Source organism: Hesperophylax consimilis, chromosome 15 (genome assembly GCF_061612785.1).
Source record: "Hesperophylax consimilis isolate HC1 chromosome 15, BYU_Hcon_1.0, whole genome shotgun sequence".
NCBI classification, from domain to species: domain Eukaryota; kingdom Metazoa; phylum Arthropoda; class Insecta; order Trichoptera; family Limnephilidae; genus Hesperophylax; species Hesperophylax consimilis.
The window spans coordinates 26,756,057-26,780,435 of NC_142850.1; the positions used below are offsets into that span (position 1 = coordinate 26,756,057).

Here is a 24,379-nt window from a genome sequence, read left to right on the forward strand (position 1 = left end):
ACCCCTATTAATTTAGCCTTAAAAATAGTTCAAATTTGAATGTTACATTCGATACTCACTTGAAATCCCTCTCCTCCGGGTAATCTAATTGTATATAATAAAATAATTCATCTTCAATAAACTTACTTTTTATTTTCAAATACAAAGTATACAAGCGAAGAAAATAAATCTTAATCAACATATATTTTAAAAGAAAGTGTTGTACAATGTGCGTGCCGATAAAACGCTAAAGTAAGATACAATTGTAGAAGATAGAAGATCATCGACTCGTGTTGGATGCAGGGAATAGACGTAGCATTGGACAGGAAACGATAAAAGACTAAAAATCAAATAGTTGAAGGGCCTCAAAGATCCTCGAGATCAGAAATAACATCACAAGCAACAGGGGGTGACAGCACTTGCTCAAGTGGGATGGTTGGTATCTTCTTTTCTTTGTTTCCTTTGACGCATTTGTGACGGCGTCTGTTTTTTTGCAGGTTAATGCCGGCGTTATTTCTATTAAATTCAGAAGTCTGTAGAGATCTTCTGTGGTGAATTTTCGGCTCTTCGTTCTTTTGTTCATGTTTATTTCTGAAAAATTACAATAATTTCATTAAAACCACATCACGATAGTGTAAAAATATGTCAACCTTTTTAATATACGTAGGTTAGTTTACGCGCACATAAAACTACAAAATAATGTTGATCAACACTACATGCATTCGTATCCACTGTATTATAAATATAAACTTACTTATTTTTGATGTATATTGAAGATTTATAAAGTTATTTAAACTTATAGCTTAACAACGATTGGCAACGATCTTGACAGCCATTTGACAGCTGACTAAATCCAAAGATATGCCATAGATGAAAATAGTATCACAGACAATTATTTACCAAAAACATTGCCAGTAAAAAAACTTTCGGACTAAATGTAACCGATGACCGCTAGTAATGCAAATATGTTTATAGAACGCAAAATAAGATAACGAACGGATAGCGGCCCGTTAAAGGAAAACGGTTCGTTACGTAACCGAAATTTGGTACTTCGTTTATAAACCTAACAAAGTCGTTAAAAACAAAATAACTTTTCATTTGATTAAAGTGTCAAGCCACAAAGTAAACGCTTTCTTTGATAATTATTAGAGATGTTCCGACTAGTCGGTAAAGCCGACTATCCGGCCACTATTGTAGTCGTCGATTAGTCGGCGACTAATCGGCAAAGAGCGCCGACTATCCGGCTTCTTACGTTGTATGTATTTCTCAATAATATGAATGCGGGGAACTACATGAAATAAAAACCTTTATTATATATATTTTTTTTTATTTTATAATCAGTCTTATACATTAAAAAATGTAAAGCAATCTTTCCTTTGGTAATCAGTTTTTAAAATTACTTGCTTGTAAAGAAAACATAATTATGACATTTATTGAACAAAATTAGTACCTATCCTAATTAACATAAAAAACAACATAATATCTTCTTATCTTCAATGAACATTTATAAGTATTTCTTATTATTAAAATAAAAAGTAGATTTTTTAAATTAACAAACTCAGTTATATGTATTAAAGCAAGATTGTATGTACAAGATGCACAGTAATATATGTATATTATATATATCCAAAAATTCTAAACATGAACTGTTTGATAAAAAAAAAAAAAATGAAAAAAACATATTTCTTATAACCATACCTACACAATCTAATCAAATCAAAGTTACAATTGTGACAACCAAAAATATCATAATCTCCTTATATTTTTTATAACTTACTTATATTTTTTAATTAAGGGTAAATTATGATGTAAGAAGACTAAAGCTTCTGCTTCAAACCGTAATCGGCTTAGCCGACTAGTCGGTCTTATTACAACCGACTAATCGGCTAGTCGGCTAGTCGGCGAAACTCATAATCGGCACATCTCTAATAATTATATACTATTTTGTATAAATAATTTTGTAAATTCATAAAACTTCTGCTCAATAATAAATATGTGTACGTTTCCCGTTTTAGTTCAATATGTAGTGTACCGAATCCAAAACTTTATTAGTCCTTTACCTGATTCAGACCTGGTTTAGCAAAAAAATGTTGGTTTGGTGACGGCTTTGTATTCAAATTACAACACCTCGGTAAAAAAATGAACGCTGTTACTTGGTTTCGCTTACGAGTTTGAACGCTTGTACAAAAAGTTTAAACAGAGTTGGGTTGTTAAGTTCATCTCGATATTTGTGACGTACGATATGTGGTGTCATTTTTAAAATGAATTTAACTAGACAGGGCTAAACTAGTATTATACATCAATAGGTTTTATGCAAAGCGTTGGCGGCATTTATTATTTTTACTCGGGAGATATTTTCAATTTGCATTGATATTTAAGGCGACTAATTATTTAATTATATAGGTATATATAGTGTGTGTATAATATTATTACTCTCCATATATGCATTCTTTAGGTATATAGAGTGTGTGTATAATGTTATGGAGTGGCAAGTAAGCATGATAATTTGTTCTGTAAATGATTTATAATGTTTCGTGAACACCTCATTATGAGAACCTATGCCAAGGTGTTCACGTGTTTTTGACGTAGTATTTTTGTGAACCGATTGTTAAAGAATGTTACAAAATATTATAAGAGAGAAAAATAAAACAGATAATAATTATTGTTAATGTTATTGTTGTTTGATTTGGTGTTATTGAGGTACGACAAAATTCTGTATCTTTTGAATTTGTTTTTATCCGAATTGAAACATTATGTTTGATTATATTCATGCTTACTTATAAACTTTTATGTATTGCTTCCATAAAAGAGAAATAAGAAAAATATATATTTTAAGCCTTGCCAATCAAAATAAAAACGCAGTATTTCTTGCATGATATGCAGCAATTTATTAAAAACAAAAATATATACATAAGGAACACATAATTCACACTGTGGAAATTAACCCAATTCCTGACATCCGATCGAGAGATATTTCCTAAATTTAAAAAATTTAAATTTAAAAAATTTACAGCAGTTAATACACAAAAAATGTCAGTACTATCCAATAAGGATTTGACTTAGGTGTTAGCGTGTTGATAGGTTCAATCATCAGTCAGTTTGATTTCTTGCCAGGCAATTCCGATGAGTTACAAAACTCATTTTAGGACGGGAAAAACTGACAATACATAGGTGGGATGTAATAAGTACAATTTTACATAGATATTTTGATGTCAAAATATAAGTTTTACACACAATACAGTACAAAAGTAAAACAGAGAGATTAAGCAGAAAAAACAACAAGAGATAACAAACAAGGATATATGTATAAGCACAAACCCAAGGTAATAATTTACAGAAAGGTGCTTAGCTTATATGTAAAAAATAAATAACGGTTGATTACAAATACAGGAAAAGAAAAGGAGAGAAAAAATAAACCAGACAAAACATGTCAAGAAAATTACGTATTTAAAATTTTAAATGTACTTTAAAAATAAAGCATCACTTGTGTTTTTTTGCAATATGCTGGATGTTTTTATACATATCTTAAATAGTGGTATATAGTGTGCAGTAATATAGTTCAGAGATTTTATACATATCTGAAAGAGTGGTATTTATTATGCAGACAATATAGTACAGAGATTTTATACATAGAGATTTTATACATATCTGAAAGAGTGGTATTTATTATGCAGACAATATAGTTCAGAGATTTTATACATAGAGATTTTATACATATCTGAAAGAGTGGTATATAATCTGCATACAATATAGTTCAGAGATTTTGTACATATCTGAAAGAGTGGTATATAGTGTGCATTCAATATAGTTCAGAGATTTTATACATATCTGTAAGAGTGGTATATAATCTGCATACAATATAGACAAGAGATTTTATCCCATCTTTTGATATCTGGTGAATTAACCTGAGGAGAAGGATTTATCAAATCCATTGTCTAGCGTCCCTTCTCCAAAAAGTCACTGAGCGCCGCAGTAAGGGCAGATTCAAACTGTTTAAAATAATTATACCACATAAATCAATAATCGGAATCATCAGAACTCTTTGAACAGGATGACGATTTTCGTTTTCTTTTCAGACTCTTTAATCTGCACTTGGTCAAAACTGCTTGGATCTCCTGTTGAGCTAGAACAAACTGCACTGTCGATAATTTCATCAATTGCATCGCTACGTGTTTTCCAAAGACATGATATTCGTTTTCATTGTCTTTAGAATCAACCCCTTCAATTGGCTCATTTTCTTTGACAGGGGTAGGAACCTCCACCCTGGGCTTTTTAACACCTCCATGCTTACTTAATACATCTGTACCAATAGGGGGAGAGTTGTTACAAATTGTAGGTGTATGCCGATTTGCGTCTTCAATGGGATCAGTCTCTTTTTGGGTAACAGACGAAAGAAGGTAGTCATCCGATGACTCTTGCTTAATGTTTTTATTAGAGTCAACATAACAAACTTCCCAATTATCTTGTTCGAAATCAACGGGAATTGTGGATTGTGATTGGTTCTGAAAAAAAGTACCCAATGTTATTGACATATACAGGATGTCGGGGGGGTAAAGTGCGCTAACTTCGGGAAGTGGTTCTACATGATGGTAGAAGTAAAAAAAAAAACTTTTTACAACCCAATTTTTTTATTTTTTCATCCAAAAATATTTTTCCTTAGAAGTTTGCACTTGACCCTGGATACCCTATATAACAGATTATACGATAATGTATTATACGAAAAAAGTGTTTGGAAAGGTGGAAAATTAATATTATAAATTAGCTGGTTCTGATGAGTTCATCTAATTGTAAAGATAAACATTATTGAAGTAGAACAATTTTTGAATGCATGACGAAGTAAATACCATGGAATGTGCATTTTATTTTTCAAGTTTATTAAGAAAGTATTTGTTGGAAAATAATCGATTCGCGAAGGAATATTTAATTTCACCAGCATGTTTTCACTAAGCGCTGGATCAATGCCAATTGCTATAAAAAATATCAAAAACTTTTTAGTATCTAATTAAAATTCCAACAAAAACTACGCATACGTCACGTTGACAGTTCAACGCTGATATTAAAAAAAGTATCGATTAACAAGTGCACCGCCGAGCGAGGCCTTGATTGTTAATGCAGAGAATTTGGAGATAGGCCAAATTTTAACTTAACTAATGTTCAGTTTGATTGGTTAATACAGTTGTAAGTAGGTACCTACGTGAATAATGCTACAAGCATATCTTCAAAAAATAAATATATGTTTTAAATTCCGTCTACATGCTCAATCTTACTTGCGCAAACTCCAATTCGCACAAGTAAGCATGCACGTTATAATTGCAAAACATTATACCGCGCAAACGGCTTGCACGAAAGTTAATTTGCGCGAACTAAATTTGCACAAGTAAGCAAATAAATTAAGACGGCAAAACTGTATAATGCGAAAATGGCTTGCATACACTTCAAATGATTGGAACTTTTGCACGAACTGTTTGCTTATGCTTGCCGTTGCTTTGTTTCTTTCCCGTAATTCGAGGCTGGGCTAGCGAAAATTTTGTCTTGTTTATTATACGCACCTAACACCGAATGCTGTTTAATAAAATATTATACTTTATATTATATCCACTCTCATCTCTCTAACCAAACGATGAAAAATATAATGTTGATTACTTACCGATGTGCTTTCACCCCTTCTCACGAGTCCAACGACTCTTCTCACGTGAACAAAAGAATCCATCACATAGAACCATCTCATCATCGGGACATATGGTTCTAAATCTTCAGAAGTTCTGGATTTCTCTATCTTGTAGAGTTCTTGGGAATATGTCGAACGCAGATTTTTAATTTTTGATTTGACTTCTTGAATAGTCAATTCCATGTTCATCTTTTCGATAATAGCCATTATGGCTTTTATTCTTGACGGTTTGTGGCGGTACTGCGGTATTTCAGAGTTCCATAAACATTCAGCTTCTTTGTAGAGTTCCACGAACTTGAAGGTTTCTTCGTCGTCCCATTTGGGGAGCCTTCCCATTTTAGGAGAGTCGACGGAATTAACTTTACTGACTGCGTTTACAGAAACGGTGACTTCCTGAGGATTACGCTGTGGATCCGATGAATCCTGGACGGTTTCTGGAAACTCCACAAACGAAGGGGGGCAGTTTAGCTAGAAAAAAAATCTATATTTCTTTTAAGAGGCAAGGACACTTCTGAAAATGCAGAGATTCTGGGGATGAGCGTAACTGAATACCGAAAACTTAAAAGACTGTAGCGACCAAAAATACCAAAAAATATTTTATTTGAGAAATGACGTGCCAATATTATACGGTAGGGTACAAGTTAGTGCCACAGATTGCAGGAAAAATTCTTTAAAATTCCATAAAATGGCGTTGGTTGTAAATCTCGATTGTCGTTTTCCTTTAATAGGGGCTAAGTGCTTTCGCCAGTCAGATGTTATTAGTATCGAAATGGCTGACAAAGCGCCGGTTTCTGCACATTGCAGTGGCATAAAAAGATGTAAAAGTGGTGAAAAAGTATTCAAGTGGCCCGAGGGAAGTTAAAGGTTTTTGGACCAGAATATATTTCATAAATAGAAATTTGATTCCTGGAAAACGACTCCCAAATCAGGATTTTTTTTTTTTTTTTACAGTATTACCGCACAAGAGTCCCAACTGCTCCCGTCTGGAGCCAGTGAGACTATGGCATCCCCAATTGGGGTATGTTGTGAGGCTGAGGGTATTGGGGAGGGGAGGGAGATGGGGAAGAAGGTGGGGAAGTACCTGGCTATTCAGATCTGGTCACCAAACACGGCTAAAGCCATTTCAAGCAACGTTTCAATTCTGAATGGTGGTCTTACACCAGGGCGATACTGAGAGTATCTTCCACTCTGGAACGTGCCGCAAATATACTATATATTATTTTAAATTAATTAATTGTGAAATAACACAAATTAATCAAATAAAATTTATTTGCGCACGCCGGGTTCGAACCCGCGACCTTCGGATCTGTAGTCAAAAGCGTATACCACTAGACCACGCCGGCCGTCATATTGGTGAAATGTTTTAATCTTCAACGGTTGTCCCTACAAGGGGACCTGTTACTCCACATGTGCTAGTGATGTGCTTATCTGGAATTTTCTGTGAATACCATGAAATTCACATAAAATTTTTAGATTAATATTTAAGTTTTTTATTACTATTTATGCATCACATACCTAAATAAAATTAAACATACAATTCTTTAAAATAGAATCATATAAATAAGTCGTCTAAACGTGGTTATAACCACAGTTTTAAAATGGCCTTGAAAGCCGAAACAGCTATAATAATAATAAAAACCAAAAAATACTTGCAGAACTTATTTTTATTAAAATTTGATTTTAATTAAATTTTTATAAAGAATAAATGGAGTTCTACGAATTAAACACAAAAACAATGAATAAATCTAAAAGTTTCGCACCATCATTTCCTAGAAAGCTAGGTAAATATGGGGTTAAAAATACTTCATACAGGTTGTAAGGTATCGCAGATTAAAAGAAACTGAAATATTAGAAATAAGAAAAAATATATTAATATCAATGCAGATATAATTAATAAGCAAAAAAATATAAAAAACCCTCTTTGAAATATTTTCCCACAACCTTCTAATGACTTACATATATTGAGAAAACTTACAGATGTAAAATACTGTTAACTTTGATTGGCATTTAAACTAATTTGCATAAGGCTTTGAACATTTCAAGAATTCAATTATTGACGCCCGAATAACTCCGTTTGTCAAGCGATTTTAATGGCTATTAATAAAAATCTGGTCAAATTATTCGTTTTCCTGTTAAAAACGGGACTGCGGGCCTTTAACGAATGAGTTCATAAAAAAGTATCATTTAAAAGCGATGCTTTATGATGACGGCAGAACATGTGTTCTTACAAATACTGATATTGTCGCATTCCGTCATGATATTTATTAGGAAAAAACACGTGAACTCGATATATTCTGACTGACTAATATTTTATCAGTAAATTGGCATGCTATCACTTTTTTAACAGGATATTTTTTCTCTACGTACCTTATTTTAATTTCAAGTTTTCTTTTATGTATTCAATAATATTATTATTCAATTTATAAAAACAGTTAATTAATAAACAAGTTCTGCCGTGTATGTGCTGTATTATGAGGCGTGACAACTGTTTCGCCATCAGGTTGATAATGCCTTCAGAAGGCGAAACAGCTGTCACGCGTAATAATTATTATAGAGAATTAATACAATGATCTTGAATTAATGAAGTGCAATCTTGGAAGTGGAAATTAACCCACTGCCCGACATCCGTCCGAGCTGAAACTCGGCAGATTGATTCCTTGTCGATGACAATACATTCTATCAACTTTTGGTGGCACTCATGCACACACTCGCGCGTACACACGCATTATTCTAAAATTGGATGACATGATATTAAATAATAAAAAAATTTAAAGCAGTTAATATACGGAATAAGTGTCGGTACAATCCAATTAGAATTCGAGGTGTTCGTGAGCGTTGTTGACCCCAGTCCCTGAGGAAAAGTGTTCAATCCTCAGTCAAACCAAAAAAAAAACTTGTTTTTATGGGTTGTTTTTTTTTGTTATAATAATATTATTAAACACATTTTAAAAAATCTAAAATAAATAGTTGATAACTATAAATAATTTCTTAATAAATTCACTCACCGAGTTTGGTTGCACAGCAGTCTTTCTCACTCGCATAAAGCTGTCTAAAATCTCAAACCATTTCATCGACGGGTGATATACCACGGCAGCTCCAGCGCTCTGCGACTTTTCTATTTTATACAGTTCCTTGTAGTAACTCGAACGAATATTTTTAATCTTCTGCTTGACTTGTTTAATTTGCATCCCGTCGACTCTCAGTTGCTCTATTAACTTCAGCAGTGCCCTTTTCCTCGTCGGTTGGTGTTGATATGAGGGAAGTTCCGTGTTCCACAAACATTCTGCTTTCTTGTAGAGTTCTGCAAACCTCACCGTTATTTTGTCACCCCATTTTAACTGCCAATTAGTCGTCATTACTTTAGTAGCCTCATATAAACAGTTTATAAGTGGTACCTATGACAATACTATTTTGTTTAAAAATTGTAATTAATTTCTACGGTATGGCAACACTACTATTTTCCAAACATTCAAATAATTTCTTCCTTTCTCATGACGGAATAGTGTGATTTGTATAGGTGTGGGTAGGTACTACGTTCGAACTTTTTCCTGTACCCATATATATTTAAAATAAAATATGTATTTAACATATTATGGCAACACTTCAATATTCCAAACTTTCAAAAAAATGTTTTTCACTGCAGCTTTGATTTCACAGTATGATTTTGTGAAGGTAGGTACAACATTTAGCGTTCGTCTTGTGCCCGTATACAACATATTATAATTACGATAACACAGTATTATTACAAACATTCAAATAACGTCTCTCATCGCGGCTCCAATGTTGTGTCATTTTAACTTGTTGGTATTACTTATAATAACATAAAGCATTATTCAACGTTCGTAGTGCGCCCGTATGCGTTTGACCTTGGTTTGCAATACGCCAGCTGTGTCCAGTGTCTGAAATCTGCCAAACAGACGACGCCTGCCTGTCTGACTACACAGAATGTTGATCCAGATGATTTATAGCACTAACAACTGACTACGATACACAACACAGACAAGATAACAAGATAGTAATGAATAACACTTATGTTTGCTTTCGACTGGAAAGCAGTAACGCGTGCTTGTCTCGGGCGAGTCATTGGCGTTCTAGAGTGTGCGCGCGTTGAAGTAACAGGAGAGGGGGCATGTGCGATCGAATAATCAGTCTCATTCGCTCGCTCTACTCGCTCGTGCCACGGCCGACCGTGCCAACACGCATACCTTTCCATAACATGCCAGTAAAATATACTGTATACATGCGAGATATAACGATATTTATACATGCATTTGATAAGGTTTGCATTACCGACAAACGATTCGGTAGTTAGATAAGTAGCAGGAATGCGTTTTGGCATCAATGTAGTATGCTCATAAACATGTTTGTAGAGCAATCGCCTTTCAATATGGTAAACTGAATTAAATCAGTTTTGCAAACAATTGATTTTGCTATCGTTGATTATCATTTATGAATAGGTTATAAAAATATCTATACAGTTTTAATGGCATCATATTTTGTCGCATACAAACCGCAAATTGATTTATTTTTGTAAATCCCTTAGTATTGTTAACAATGACGTTACATTACATGTAAAATTATTGATTGTTGATAATACAGGATTTTCCAATAAGAGGTGTTATTTTGATATTCAATCGTAAAAGATCAATGGTTTCGTTGCTTCTGTGGCACGTAGCGCCGTCTTATTGAAAGTTAACGTTGTCCAGATCAATACCATCCAATTCCGACCATAAAAAATCATTAATCATCTCTCGATAGCGCAATCCATTCACCGTAACTGTTGCTCCAGCCTCATTTTCGAAAAAGTAAGGTCCAATGACTTCGCCGGACCATAAACCGCACCAAACAGTCACACGTTGAGGATAAAGAGGGTTTTCAACAATAACTCTTGGGTTTTCCGAGCCACAGATGCGACAATTTTGCTTGTTGACGAAGCCACCGAGGTGGAAATGGGCCTCATCACTCAAGATGATTTGCATTTGATTCACTCAAGTCAATTTTAATAATTTGAATGCGTTGTTGAAGCGTGTATCGTTCCATTTTTATTAATGGCTTAGTTTCTACTTGTCAAATGTCAAAAAATGACAGCTTAAAAAGTAACATCTACCGAAATAGCGAGCTATTCAAAATAACACCTCTTATTGGAAAACTCTGTATAATCGACAGTGGTGTAGAAACCGCAACGCAATTTATTTTCTCAGTGCCGTGACGTAGCTAAACAATACTAATGGACCCCGCAATGCGTCGCTGTTGCCAATGTCTTTCTCAGGCGTCTCGGACTTCTTCCACCATTCGTAGGTAATAGGCATTAAAATCGCTTGACAAACGGAGTCTAGAAACGTTCGATTTCAAGCACAAAACTGGTTTTTATTTATTTTGTAAATAATTTTATAAGAAAGCAAAAAAGTTAATCAAGTGAAACTGTCACAGATAATCTAAGCGATAATACTGTATTTTTTAAGAGTTGTTTCCTTTACGCGTTCATACATTTATATTAAAAAAAAAATTGTAGTTTACATTTATATTTTTTATTGAGTAATTTATTACTTTATTTGTATTCTATTCAAGCGAAACGATAGGCAAACCTTTAATTTATCTAAGCATAATGTACACCAATTCGTTATAAAGATTAATCAAAATAGTGATTTACCATTAAGCTTTGCCTTAAGTATTCTTTGGGCGTCCACGACTCCTTCTACCATTCAAACTACTCTCTTAACCCTCCTGGCACTAATAAGAACAGACCTTGAAATGTTTCGTGAGAACAAAGTTGCTCGGGGACTTATAAATGTATTATAAGTAGTATATCATAAGGTTTAGCCAGTGTTAGCAATGAGCCCGAAAATGTTTTTTTACGACTTTACACAAACAGACAAACGCGGATAGCGACTTTATTTTATACTATTTAATAAAGATTAACAAAAATTGTTTTGATAATTGACAGATTTTATACTATGATTTTTTTACGACCAAGAGACTGTTGTTGTTGTAAAATACGTTTCCAAGTCAAAGGCGAAGCTTAATGCCAAATCACTATTTTGATTGATGTAATGTACATTATGAATACCAAAAAATGTGCTTTAGATAAATTAAAGATTTTTCTATCGTTTCGATTGAGTAGAATACAAATAAAAAAATAAATTACTCAATAAAAAATATAAATGTAAACTACTAAAAAAATTTTTTTTTAATAGAAATGTATGAACTTATAAGGGAAACTACTTTAAAAGTTTAACGATTTTAATGCCTATTACCTACGATATAAGTTATACCAAGAATATACACATTTTTAGCTTGAAGCTTCTCTTGAATCCTCTTGCCTGATTGAATTCCACGAATCCTTTTTTAATGTTTTATAATTTAATTTAATCTGTAGGTAATGGAAAAAAATATGTTTATTATATTTTAGTTGTTTGTAAACTTTACGAATATATTATGAGCGTTCAGTAATATAATTATAAGTATATGTTCATAGAGGCTAGATAGTGTTATAAATCATCCTACCTTTTGAAATTGTACAACGTCTGATTGTTAAAATAATATTGAAAAAACCGAGAGATTATCCAACTCAACTTATATTTGAAGAATTTAAAGTACTAAAATTTAATGATCTTTTCCGAAAAAACATAATAATTCAAATAATAAAAGAAAAACAAAATCACAGTTTTTCAACTGAAAGACGTACTCGTCAAAAACATATATTTCCAATACAAAAATGTAACACCTCATTTGCACAACATCATTACACATTTCTAGGCAAAAAATACTTTAATAACCTACCTGATAATATCAGAAAAAATCGAAGACGACAAAACCCTACTCAAAGCGATCAAAGAACATTTCAATGTAAAAAAATCAAAATAACGAAATTCGTCAATTAAATAATGTAAAGTTATAAATCGTTAAATTGTACATTGTTGATATACATTTATATTTTTAATGTTCTTAACTCCTTAAATTATTAATAAGAATATTTACATACATAATGTTCATCTCGATACTCAGCATCTCTTTTAAACACAAGCGTCTGCTTCCATAAAAGAGTAACATCAAAAAATTCAAAAAAAAAATTGTGAAAACTAATTTTTATTTATCATTATTGGTAGCAAATATTATTATTTACATTGCAAACTGTTTAATTATTACATAAAAATAAAAAAATAAATTGAGCGTTGTTTACCATTTTTCTTCTTTATTATATGTTCCCAGTGAACAAGATTCCATAAGAAGTACCTATTTAAAAAAATAAATCAGTGTTGCAACGATAAATTCCTACCTACTCATTACTGATAACTGATAACGATTACTTAATCAAAAATGGTTACGATTTAATCAAATCTCGTTAATCAAATAAAATAATAAAATTGATGATAAACGACGAATGTAGCTGCACTATAATAATGAGAGAAATACTGATTATGTGAATAAGGGCGATAATAATTATTTTAAACAAGCCAACATTACGTGATGGCATTATCCAATATATTATTTTAATACTACCTACCTACTAATTTAAAACCTACCTAGAATTACAGAATTTTTGGTGGTTATTATTAAAAAAAAATAGTGAATTGTGATCAAATTATTGTTACAATTCAATGGATAAAGCTCCATAAATCATTATGGAAACGACGTCGTCGTGAGTCGAAAATTGCGCTGATTTAGAAATTCGCAGAAATTTTTCATGACGCCAGAGCTCACTGAATTTTTAACCCTTTGGTACATTTATTTTCTGTGCATACTTAACATTAATGTTATTTACACCTCAATGGAAGAATCATCCTAGTGAGAATCTCGATGTTGGTTGCTTGAAATTACTGACATCTCTTTCTACCACCACAGTAAGCGGAAAATTTTGCTTGTACCCTGTGATAGAGGATCCGAGGGATAGAACTCACGACGTCTGGGTGGGACCCAGACGCGATGCCAACTCAGCCACTGATCGGTCAATATTCCAATTTGATCTGAAATTCCTGGTAATTTCTCTTTCCCACTCTTTTCAGCCCCTCAACTTTGCAATAAATTTATGAGATTTAAAAAATATATAAAATATTCTGTTCGGTTATAAATGGGAATTATTTAAACATTTATCAATAAGTTCACTGGAACGCAAACCCGGATCGGTATAATATATTTATCTAAAGCGGAAGGTTCCGTCCCGAGTGGTCGCGAACCTTTCCGAACCATTCCGATGAACGGAACAATAAGGTTACGAGGAACGAGGAACGAATGTTGCCGATCGACCGCCGCCGCCGCTGGCGACAGGATTGGGTGAAGCATGCGCAATGGAAACATCGTCTAGACCGCGCGAGAAGAGGAAAGTAAACGGACACTGCGTCGAAATCGACTGAAATGTCAAAATGTACTGAAACCTCGAAATCGTGGAAGAAATGGTCTAAATTGATAAAAATTTAATGTCAGTTACAGAGAGAAATAAAATCTGTTCCAAATGTTTAAATACATTTCAAATTATAATATTTTGTTAGATAATATTTTACTTTGTACTTGAACCGCGCCCTTGAGGTGATTTTGCACAAAAACGGCGCTATAAAAATCATCCAAATTTTATGTCCGGGTTAAATCTTCCCCATAGGAAAAACTAAACCCTTCCACACACTTTTCCACAAATGATCATCTAGTCAATCAACATTATGCAAGTGCATTATAAAGGGTGTATCGGCAAGTACCCGACAAACTTTAACCAGCTATTCCTCAGCACATTTGGAATAAAAAATGTTATGGGCGCTTTGCTGTCCGGTATTATTTTTTCCATTAAAAACAAAAAATAAATAAAAAATCCACACTGCGTCACTGTCATTTGCATTGTTTTTCGTGTTCAACAGCTGTTATTAGCAAGTGTGTCAAAAAGTGTACTCGCTCTTTCGTACACACTAAATAATAGTAGCTAAAAAAGAGACGAATGGTGCCGTGCCATTTCGTTCTGATTGTAAAAGCGCGCCAACGTAGGTACGTACGTACATTATTCAACGAAACTCGAACAAAATATTGCCAGATGGGTTTTCAAACTTTGACAAAGGATAAAACATTGGTGACATGTGGTGAAAATATGAATAATAAATTTTTTATTAAAAAAAATGTTACCGGACAGCAAAGTGCCCATAACATTTTTTACTCCAAATGTGCTAAGGAATAGCTGGTAAAAGTTTGTCGGGTACGAGCCGATACACCCTGTATAAGCAAAATAAATTAAAAACAATACAAGAACAACACGTCAACTCACCAGAGATCAAATGGGAAAATAATTCACCGACTCCAGATATTTTCATATCAGAGGGTTCGGCTCGGTAGAACTTCTAACAGGGCCTATAAATCCTACTGATCCCTCAACATAAATATTTAAAAAATCCTACATACATGTATTCAGAATGACCGACTTTTGCATCTTTATATATAAATTTTTTGATAGATCTAATATGCCTAAATGTTATCATTATTACTTTAGCTAGAATAATTACACTTCCTATTTTGCTAGATTGTTTCATACAAGGGGTAAAGTGTGCTAACTTCGGGGGGTCATTCTAAATGATAGAACAAGTTAAAAAATAATTTACTTTTTGCTAAAATTCCAACGTTTTAAGGAAGTTCTTAGGTAAAAAAAGTTGATTGCTTGTAAATAAATATTCTTCAATTGAAAAATATTTTTGTATGTGGGAAAAATTAACATTGGAATTTATTTATCTTTTTTACTTCTACCATCGTGTAGAATCACCTCCCGAATTTAGCACACTTTACCCCCGGATACCTGTAAAAATAAATCATGTAGGTACATACAGAGGTTGCATTTTTATCATCATTTTTGATTTTCTGTAATAAAATCTATAAATACGCTATGTTTTTTAACCTAAGGGGGGTGCCTATAAGCAATACGGCATACGACATTGAATTTTTTTTTTCTAAAAATATCAAGCTCTTGAAATTGAGTATAAAAACAAGAATATATCCATTTAGGTACTAAAAACAACACTATACATTGTGTTTTTAATTTCACAAAAGAATACAACCAAAAAACTTCACCATTACGTAAGATAAGGTTTTACGTAAATCTTAGAATTTAAAATAAGACTTTTGAGAGATAACAAAAAAATGTTACACTATATTTTTATGAATGTTTGACAATATTTCATGTGTATCCCTTTCTACTGTCTACCTGCAGATTACTTGAATTTGATCGTATCATAAGCTCACCGAGAGACGTCGAACATCTGCACCTTCCTGCAACGCGTGGTCTCGAAACGTCGAACGGTCTGTCAGTAAAAAACATTGCGTTTATTCGTACGGACGTGCCACGAGAAACAAGTTTCAAATCAAAACAAAGTGAGTGATACCTACGATCAAGAAATATAATATAAATTGAAAAATAATCAATTCACCATGCCTAAGCCGGGAAAGAAGATCAAAGCAGTGAAAAGCCTGTATTCACACGAAACACGGAAAGACGTGAACTTGGAAGATCTGCAGTCTTTGAAGCTCGAAGATGCTTGGCCCTTCATCAGGGAAGAGATCGAAAAGGAGATTGGAAGTGGAAGTGATAACTTGGTCTGCGTGCCTTATATCACAGAAGCCAATCTCTACTCCGTGTCCTCGGTTCTGCTGAAGCCGGAAGATGAATCCAGCAAAACCCTGATCGGTCCCATTGGGAAGTTGAGTCAGATCATCGACAGGGAGAAGAGCAACCCTGAGTATTTGGAGTGGCTGGATTCGACAGATTTTGTCGATGAGTGCTACAAATTCCCCCATGAAAGTGTCAAAGTGAGTACAATTATTTAAATTAAAAAAACACAATTTTGTAACAATTTTATCAAATTTACATAAAAATTGCAAATAGCCTAAAATTCTACGAAATCAATTTTCAGTTTTCATTTTATTGGGTCAGCTGGTTGCGGGTTACCACGGTGACAAATTTAATTTCAATGTCATTGATTTATTATTATGTATATGGACATCATTTATGGTTTAAGCTATGCGCGTAACATTTTAGGTTATTCCTCTACCTGATTGTACTCTCGTTTACGGATTAGCCCGACCATTTTTTTAACTCCATTCAAACTTCACACAATGTAGTCGCATTGTTACAGAAATCGGTAAATGCGATGACGACACAATAACGTACCTCGTACGTGAATCATAGTTACTTAAAACATTTCTAAGTAGACAGGGAAATTACCCTTTTTTGTTGTTGCATCATTCCAAGAATTTCGAAAGTCTTTGATACGAATATAACTACACGTAATTAGTTTGATGTCGCCAAGCTTGACTTTCTGTCCGGCTAAAAAGAGTGCGTCTTTAGCAGTTTTTTTACTGTTCACCTTTACGCGTTATTGCGCAAAGTCCGTGTGTAAACGGGAAAAATAAATTACTCTTTTTGCCATTGCTCGATTCCAAGAAATTCAAATTAATTCGTAAGATACAAAAAAGTCATGATTATATGATTTGTCATATTCATAACCGGTGAAAGTTCCATTGTAGTAATTTTTATTTTTTTACGTATTATTTCGCATAATAAATAATGTTGTATTTCATGTGAAACGTTAATCTTACAGAAACCGAGGTTTTCATTGCATCATTCATTGAATTTTCCGAAATAGGGCGTAACTAAAATTCTAGGGGAACCGGAACAACTATAATTCGCAATAATTCACCATACTGATTTAATGAGTTTTAATCCACGTATATACCTAATCAAGTTTATATTATTACTCTCTGAATTTACAACCGGCAAATCACTAATAGCCCATTAGTTCCATATTTGAAAAAAGTTTGGAACTGGAACAATAAGTTCTTAAGTTTTACTGTTTCCCAAAACAAATTCAAATGAAAGATAAGTCCTGATAGCTGGAGAGCTTTGCATCTCTCTGGAAATACGTCCGATCAATCCTGTCAAGATGGTAGCCGTGTTGGCGAGTATCTTTCTACTTCGCCAGAGTTTGCATGAGCGTTACGAGCTGTCAAATCATGATAATCAACATTAGCGAGGACTACCGTCCTCAGAACTAAGGCCTTTCGTACACAAAGATACTTACAAGCTATGCGACTGCGATGCAACTATAAGTCGCATGCTAATATGCTACTCTTTAATGCTGGTTTCCGTTTTTTTACGAGTTTTATTTTATTTGCTTTACGCCTAACTGGGCTTTTACAGGGATTTTAAGAACAGAATATACCTAGTGAGCTATTTAAAATAATATACAATTTTTTAAAGCATGAAAAACAGTAAACTGATAAACTGAATATGAAACAATATTAGTAAAACATGTAACAAGAACATAAAATAATAAAGAAATTAGAACAATACTACATACTGGGTGACAGGGGGTAAAGTGCACTAACTCTGGGGAATGATTCTACGTGATTTTAGAAGTATAAAAGAAAAATAACTATTTTTGAAATTCCAACGTTTTAAGGTAGTTTTTGGGTTAATAAGTTGAATTGTTTGTATGAGAAAATATATTTTCTTCTATGGAAACATATTTTAGTATGTGAAAATAAACATTTAAAAATTTATAATTCAAATCATGCTCGGACACATTGACATTTTTGTCAAACGTGTAGTAGATGGATATGCAACTAGCGTAGCGTGCTACCAGCACTGTCAGTAGCATGCAACTGACGTCAGACCAGAATGCTAGCAAAATAGGATACTCACGAGCGACACGTACATTACGAACACAAAACTCTACCCGATTAAGAAATATTTCCAGAAAAATTCTATAAAATGTTCTAGAAAGATTTTGTTCTTTGTATCGTGTACCTGTCACGGTATTAATTGCAATAGAAGCGTTCTCTGATGATTTATACGTACGTGTAATTATTTCCATAACCACTAAATTTTTCACCGCAAACATTAAATTTGAATATCAACAACTTATAGATTCCTTGTTGTTTATAGATTCCTTGTTTATCGACCGGTTGTTATACATATCGGTGTGTTTTAAAAATAGTTTTAAGGGGGCCGACAGACGTAGCTATAAAAGATCAAAAGTTATTTGGCTTGGCGTATTTCGGCATATCGCTCGCCATACATTTCAATTGGAAATGTACGGCGAGCGATATGCCGAAATACGCCAAGCCAAATATCTTTTGATCTTTTATAGCTACGTCTGTCGGCACCATGACACGGTCGATAGCTGCTTTCTCTGCATATGCCGTGACTAATAGGATATTAGTTTTCCCGGTTGGCTGCAGTGGCGTAATGACATTTCCGCTAAGTCTACACCATTATAAATGTGGAAATTTTAATGAACTCTCGATGGGAATAATTAGAAATAACTGGTATAATTAAAATGCTATTGCAAAAATACAAATTAAATTCTATTATATCTTATTTTACTACCAACTTCGCCCTAGTTTTAAGAATCAATTTTGATAACTTTTGACTAAACAGTATAGCTTATTAATTTTCGTGTAAATAAGTGAGAATCACTAATAGAAGTGAAATATTATTGAAGGAATACAAATTATGAATATTAACTGGAGTTGAAATGAGATCCCTGAGGCGTATGTGTGGTAAAACCATGTTTGATCGTGTGAGGAATGTGGAGATCCGCAAAGAGTGCAAGGCTGATATAAGCGTAATGAGTAAATTAAGAAAGGGACGCTTAGATGGTTTGGGCATGTAGAGCGATTGAGCGAAGATAGGAGTGTAAGGAGGATATATGATGCAAATGTGAATGGTAGCAGAAGTCGGGGACGCCCGAGGAAGACGTGGCACGATCAAGTGAATCAGATACTCGGGTCGGGCCATGTCAAGAGTCAGAATAATAGAAGAGTATGTATGAGACGATGTATGAATGTGAATGAGGCAAGGAGTGTGTGCCAAGACCGAGTTGTTTGGCGGTCCGTCCTCTCTGCCTACCCCTGCGGGGAAACGGCGTGGTGGTTAGTTAGTTAGTTAGTTAACTGGAGTCTCCGGCGTTGTCCGGGTTTTACACAAAGTTTTTTCTAAATCTTGTGCAGACAGTAATTTTTCTCTTTAATTTTGAACGTCGAGTGTGAAAAATTTCATCGAGATGAATCATAATTCTGCTTTAGAGGATGTGAAAATTGGGTGATGTGGTTTTTAGAAATCTCTAATAGACAGTGACTTTCCTCTTGTTTTGAAGATCAAATTTGTACATTTTCATCAACCTCGGAATAAAAATGTAGATTTGTATTATTTTTAAAAAATATGTGTTATTACTGTTAAAAATTGGGGATGATCCTTTTTGAATAAAAACTGGTTTTCTTGATACCACTTTACATTTATTTCAAACTGTTGAAACAGGTACAATATTTATAAAGAAACTGTGCGAATAACACTGCTACGATCGCTCTGACTTATGAGCTTGTTTATTATCGAGTTATTGTTGAGAAAAGAACGAAAAAACACATAATGCGAGCCTTTTTAAAGACTTCAAAACCCACTACATGTAAATAAAACACTTGTCATTGTGATGTCTAGCAGTAAAAATGAAACCTGCTATACCGACCAAATTGACACTATTTTCTAAGCAAGGACTCACACCATTTTGGTTAAACGTAGTAACTTCAAATTTCTAGACTACAGATGTCGGTAGCCTGCAAAATTGAACATATTGCCAGGGGGCGGGATTCAAAAATTGCACTAAATTTTTGAATGATAATCTATTTAAAAATAAACTATAAACCAAACAGAATAAACTAAAAATTCTTAATCTAAATATACCGCAAAAATACTAACAAAATAATTCAAAATAGCAGAAATTAACAAAATAAAACCCCCTTTTTTTTATGCCCTACTGGTAAACTTATAAATTTAACTGTATAAATGCTGTTGAATTACTCTATTAATTAACTAAAAATAACTAGAAAATTATTAATCCTATTAAATAACCAAAAAAAAATTCAAAAATGACTAAATTACACACGTCTGCATACTAATTTTTACATATTTAAATAGTTCAATAACACAAATAATATAGTTTACACTGAACACAACACAATTATTGTTCCTTTTTTTTTCTTCTTTCTTCTCAGGTCTTCTGCTTGATCCATCCAAGGTGGAGTCGAGAAGATAAGCATCATAGTGTAATGTACATAATCAATCCTTGGTAAGGTCCGGGACGTCAATTACAGGTTTAGTGTCTGAATCCAGGGGCATCAGACATATCTTTGTGATGGGCCTCACAAAGACTCCTTGAGGTGTTTTTAATGTAACAACTCGTACTACTCCATCCGCTCCAGGGTGTGTATGCAGAATTCGGGCCATTTTCCATAAAGGTGGAGGTAAATGATCTTCCTTTAAAATCACCAGATCGTCTTTTTGCAGTGCCCGTTGAGTGCTGGTCTGCCATTTAGTTCTCTTTTGTAGTTCCATCAGGTAATCTTGCTTCCATCTAGACCAAAAAGATTGAATTAGCGAACTGATCCTCTGATATTGAGTTAGTCTGTTGTCCGGTATCGCCCGGACGTCTCTCTCAGGAATGATACAGGATTCAGTGCCTATAAGGAAATGGTTTGGGGTAAGAGGTTGGTAATCATGGATGTCGTCGGATAAGGAAGTTAATGGACGGGAGTTCAAACAGGCCTCAATCTGACAAATTAAGGTATATAAGAGTTCAAATGTTAATGAAGAATTGTTAGTGATTCTATATAAATGGAATTTTGCTGATTTTACTGCTGCTTCCCACAAACCTCCCTGATTAGGGGCTCGAGGGGTTATGAACTTCCACTCAATACCTCTGTTCACTAAATAATTTTGAATATTGTCGTTGTTTTCCCTCAAGCTGGTGTACAGCTCTTTGAGTCTGCTGCTAGCTCCTTTAAAATTACTAGCATTGTCGGAAAAGATCTTTTCAGGTTGTCCCCTACGGGATATAAACCTTTTTAAACTGTTCAAAAAAGCATTGCTAGATAAATCCGAAACTAATTCCAAGTGAACGGCCTTGGTTGAGAAGCAAATAAAGATACATAAATACGATTTTGCGAGGGAAGCCTTCCTCAGCGTCCCACTTTTAATTAGAATTGGTCCGGCGTAATCTATTCCGGTGATAGCGAAAGGACGACTCGGCGTAATTCTTTCGGGTGGCAAATTTCCCATGATTTGATGACCGGTTCGGGGACGACATCTAAAACATACAACACATTTATGTAATATCTTTTTAATAGTATTTTTACCAAAGATGGGCCAAAATTTTAATCGTATTTCAGCTAACAAAGCTTGAGGTCCTGCGTGTAGGTTTACATAATGGTAGTGACGTATTATCAATTCAGTTAGCTTATGTTTAGCCGGCAAGATAACTGGGTGTTTTTGTTGGTAAGATAAATGTGTAGCCAAATTCAACCTACCGCCTACATATATTAGACCATCATGTAAGAAGGGATTAAGAGATTTTAAATTACTTTTCTTGTTGACGATGCCATGGTTTTTTAATTCTTTCAATTCCTTTTGAAAGGCGTGTATTTGAGCTGATCTCAATAGACATTTCAAGCTTGATTCCAATTCCGCCACACTTAAATTGTCTGAAATTTTATCCTTAACACTTCTGCAGTTATTGACAAATCGCAATACATACGCAGTAACTCTTTTCAATTTAATAAATGATGAGAATTTTTCAAATATCTCCCATTCTTGAATATCTGTGGATAATAGAATATTTTTGCCTTTGAGTTCAGGAGGGTTTGAACACGAAATATTTGATATAGGCCAAGCGTTGACTCCCTCGGTCAACCAACTTGGTCCATTCCACCATATTGCAGAATTTATCAATTTATCTGTAGTGGTTCCTCTTGAAAGTATATCTGCTGCATTGTCGGCTGATGATACATGTCTCCATAGATCTGGATCACTAAGTTCTTGTATTTCGGCTACTCGGTTTGCAACGAAAGTAGCCCATCTCGTAGGTTGACCTTTCAGCCAGCACAACGTTATCATGGAGTCACACCAATAATGTGTGTCGATCTCCACTATATTTAGCGCATGTTTTATATTTTTTATTAATTTCGCCAGTAGCACAGCACTACAAAGCTCTAACTTGGGCAGGGAAATACACTTCAATGGCGCCACTCTTGATTTGGACGTTATTAAATGTGAATGCCGCTTACCGACATGGTCCACTGACACCATGTAAACGCAGGCTCCGTAAGCTTTCTCAGATGAGTCGCAAAAACCGTGTAGTTGTAGATATGTAGATTGCCTGCAAATAATTTTTCTTGGTATTTTCAACACATTTAGTTGAATTAATTCTTGAAGGTAGGACCTCCAGGGTGCTAATATTTCATTAGGCAATGGATCATCCCACGCTGCTTTAGACTGCCATAACTTCTGCATTATCAATTTGGCTACAACTATAATCGGTCCTAGAAGACCTAATGGATCGAAGGTTGATGCGATGCAAGATAATATCTGTCTTTTACTCTCGGTTCGACTTGATGGTTTCATTATTACATAAGAAAAATAATCAGATTCATTATTCCATATTAATCCTAATATTTTCTCAGTCTTTGGATTGTCAGTAATAATTTTTTCAGAATTGCCTGATTCGGCAATCTTAGCTTGGCCCGACTCGGCTGACAACTCCAAGACATTGGACCTCCATTTCCTCAAGGTCATCCCCGCAGACAAAAAGATGTTGATTAATTGCTCTTTTAACTCTCTACAGGATTCCATGTCATCTCCTCCGGTTAACAAGTCATCCATATAGAAGTCATTTTCTATGACCTGACTAGCTCTAGGAAAATTTATATTGTTATCCATACCAATTTGCCGTAGAGTTCTAGTGGCTAAGAAAGAGGAAGGCCCCAGACCATATGTGACTGTCTTCAGACGGTAATGCTTGAGCACCTCCTGCGGCGACTCGCGCCACACTATCTTCTGCAGGTCACGGTCCGCTTCACACACATTAATCTGGCGGTACATCTTCTCGATGTCAGCCGTCAGTACTACTTGATGTTTCCTGAAATGCAATAGTTGGGTGTATAAGTCCTTTTGTATAACAGGTCCTGTCATCAAGGCGTCATTGAGAGAAATTCCATTTGAAGTTTTGGCGGAGCCGTCAAAAACGACCCTCACTTTAGTAGTAGTGCTTGATTCTTTTATTACAGCGTGATGAGGTAAAAAATAGGATTCACGATCCCCCTTTGACTGGTCACACACCTCCATATGACCTAATTCCTCATATTCACGCATGAATTGTATATATTGTGTCTTCAATTCGGGATTTGACACAAATTTTCTTTCTATATTTTTAAATCTTTTTTCAGCAGTGAGCAATGAACTTCCCAGCTGATCAATGCATGCTCGACGCGGTAAACTTACTACGTATCTACCGTCGTCTTGTCTAGTATGAGTACTAGCAAAACTGGCTTCACAAGCCTTTTCTTCATGATTTAGAATCTTAGTGGGATTAATCTCCTCCAATTTCCAAAATTTTTCTATTTGGTGACTTATTTTATTTATAGATAAATTACAACAATCTGATACAGGCCTTTGCTTTGGGTACATGTGGATTGGTCCTGATATGATCCATCCCAGTTGCGTACGTTGAAGTGTTGGTCCCGATTCGAGTTTCAATCTATCGTTGGTTAGGATTTCCCAAAAGCTCTCCGCGCCCAACAGGATGTCGATGGGTGCAGCTATATTGAAGTTCGGGTCAGCTAGCTCCAATCCTCGTGGTAACTTGAAGTCTTTTTTCGCCATTGTCACTTGTGGTAAATTTGTTGTAATCTCCTGTAAAATCAGACATGATATTTCACTTT

The 24,379-nt window shown here is 34.4% G+C and overlaps 2 protein-coding genes across 3 annotated transcripts in view; one reads left to right on the top strand and one right to left on the bottom strand.

The window, feature by feature from the left end:
- Nucleotides 1-3,727: 3,727 nt before the first annotated feature.
- On the bottom strand, nt 3,728-9,035 carry LOC149417576 (uncharacterized). Its single transcript, XM_089640093.1, has 3 exons — nt 8,653-9,035; nt 5,627-6,115; nt 3,728-4,481 (listed from the first exon to the last, which is right to left on the bottom strand). Exons 1-3 carry the CDS (start codon nt 9,001-9,003, stop codon nt 3,996-3,998), a joined length of 1,326 nt encoding a protein of 441 aa, XP_089496219.1. The 5' UTR covers nt 9,004-9,035; the 3' UTR covers nt 3,728-3,995.
- Nucleotides 9,036-15,906: 6,871 nt separating this feature from the next.
- The window catches only part of LOC149417577 (uncharacterized), a 47,250-nt gene continuing 38,777 nt past the window's right edge, over nt 15,907-24,379 (top strand). Inside the window, exon 1 of one of the 2 annotated variants that reach the window (XR_016303267.1) lies at nt 15,907-16,417. Coding sequence is in view for 1 of the 2 variants with exons in the window: in XM_089640094.1 (XP_089496220.1) it covers nt 16,040-16,417 (378 nt within the window). In the remaining variant the exon portion in view is untranslated. The remainder of the gene's footprint in view (nt 16,418-24,379) is intronic. The other variant, XM_089640094.1, reaches the window with a different exon arrangement.

Bases quoted from the DNA above. Each gene is read 5' to 3' on its own strand.
- LOC149417576 (XM_089640093.1), bottom strand. From the start codon at position 9,003: ATGACGACTAATTGGCAGTTAAAATGGGGTGACAAAATAACGGTGAGG. The intron at 6,116-8,652 runs GTGAGTGAATTT...TTTTTTTTCTAG, and splicing joins CTGCTGTGCAACCAAACTCG to CTAAACTGCCCCCCTTCGTT. The intron at 4,482-5,626 runs GTAAGTAATCAA...ACTTTTTTTCAG, and splicing joins GAAGGGGTGAAAGCACATCG to AACCAATCACAATCCACAAT.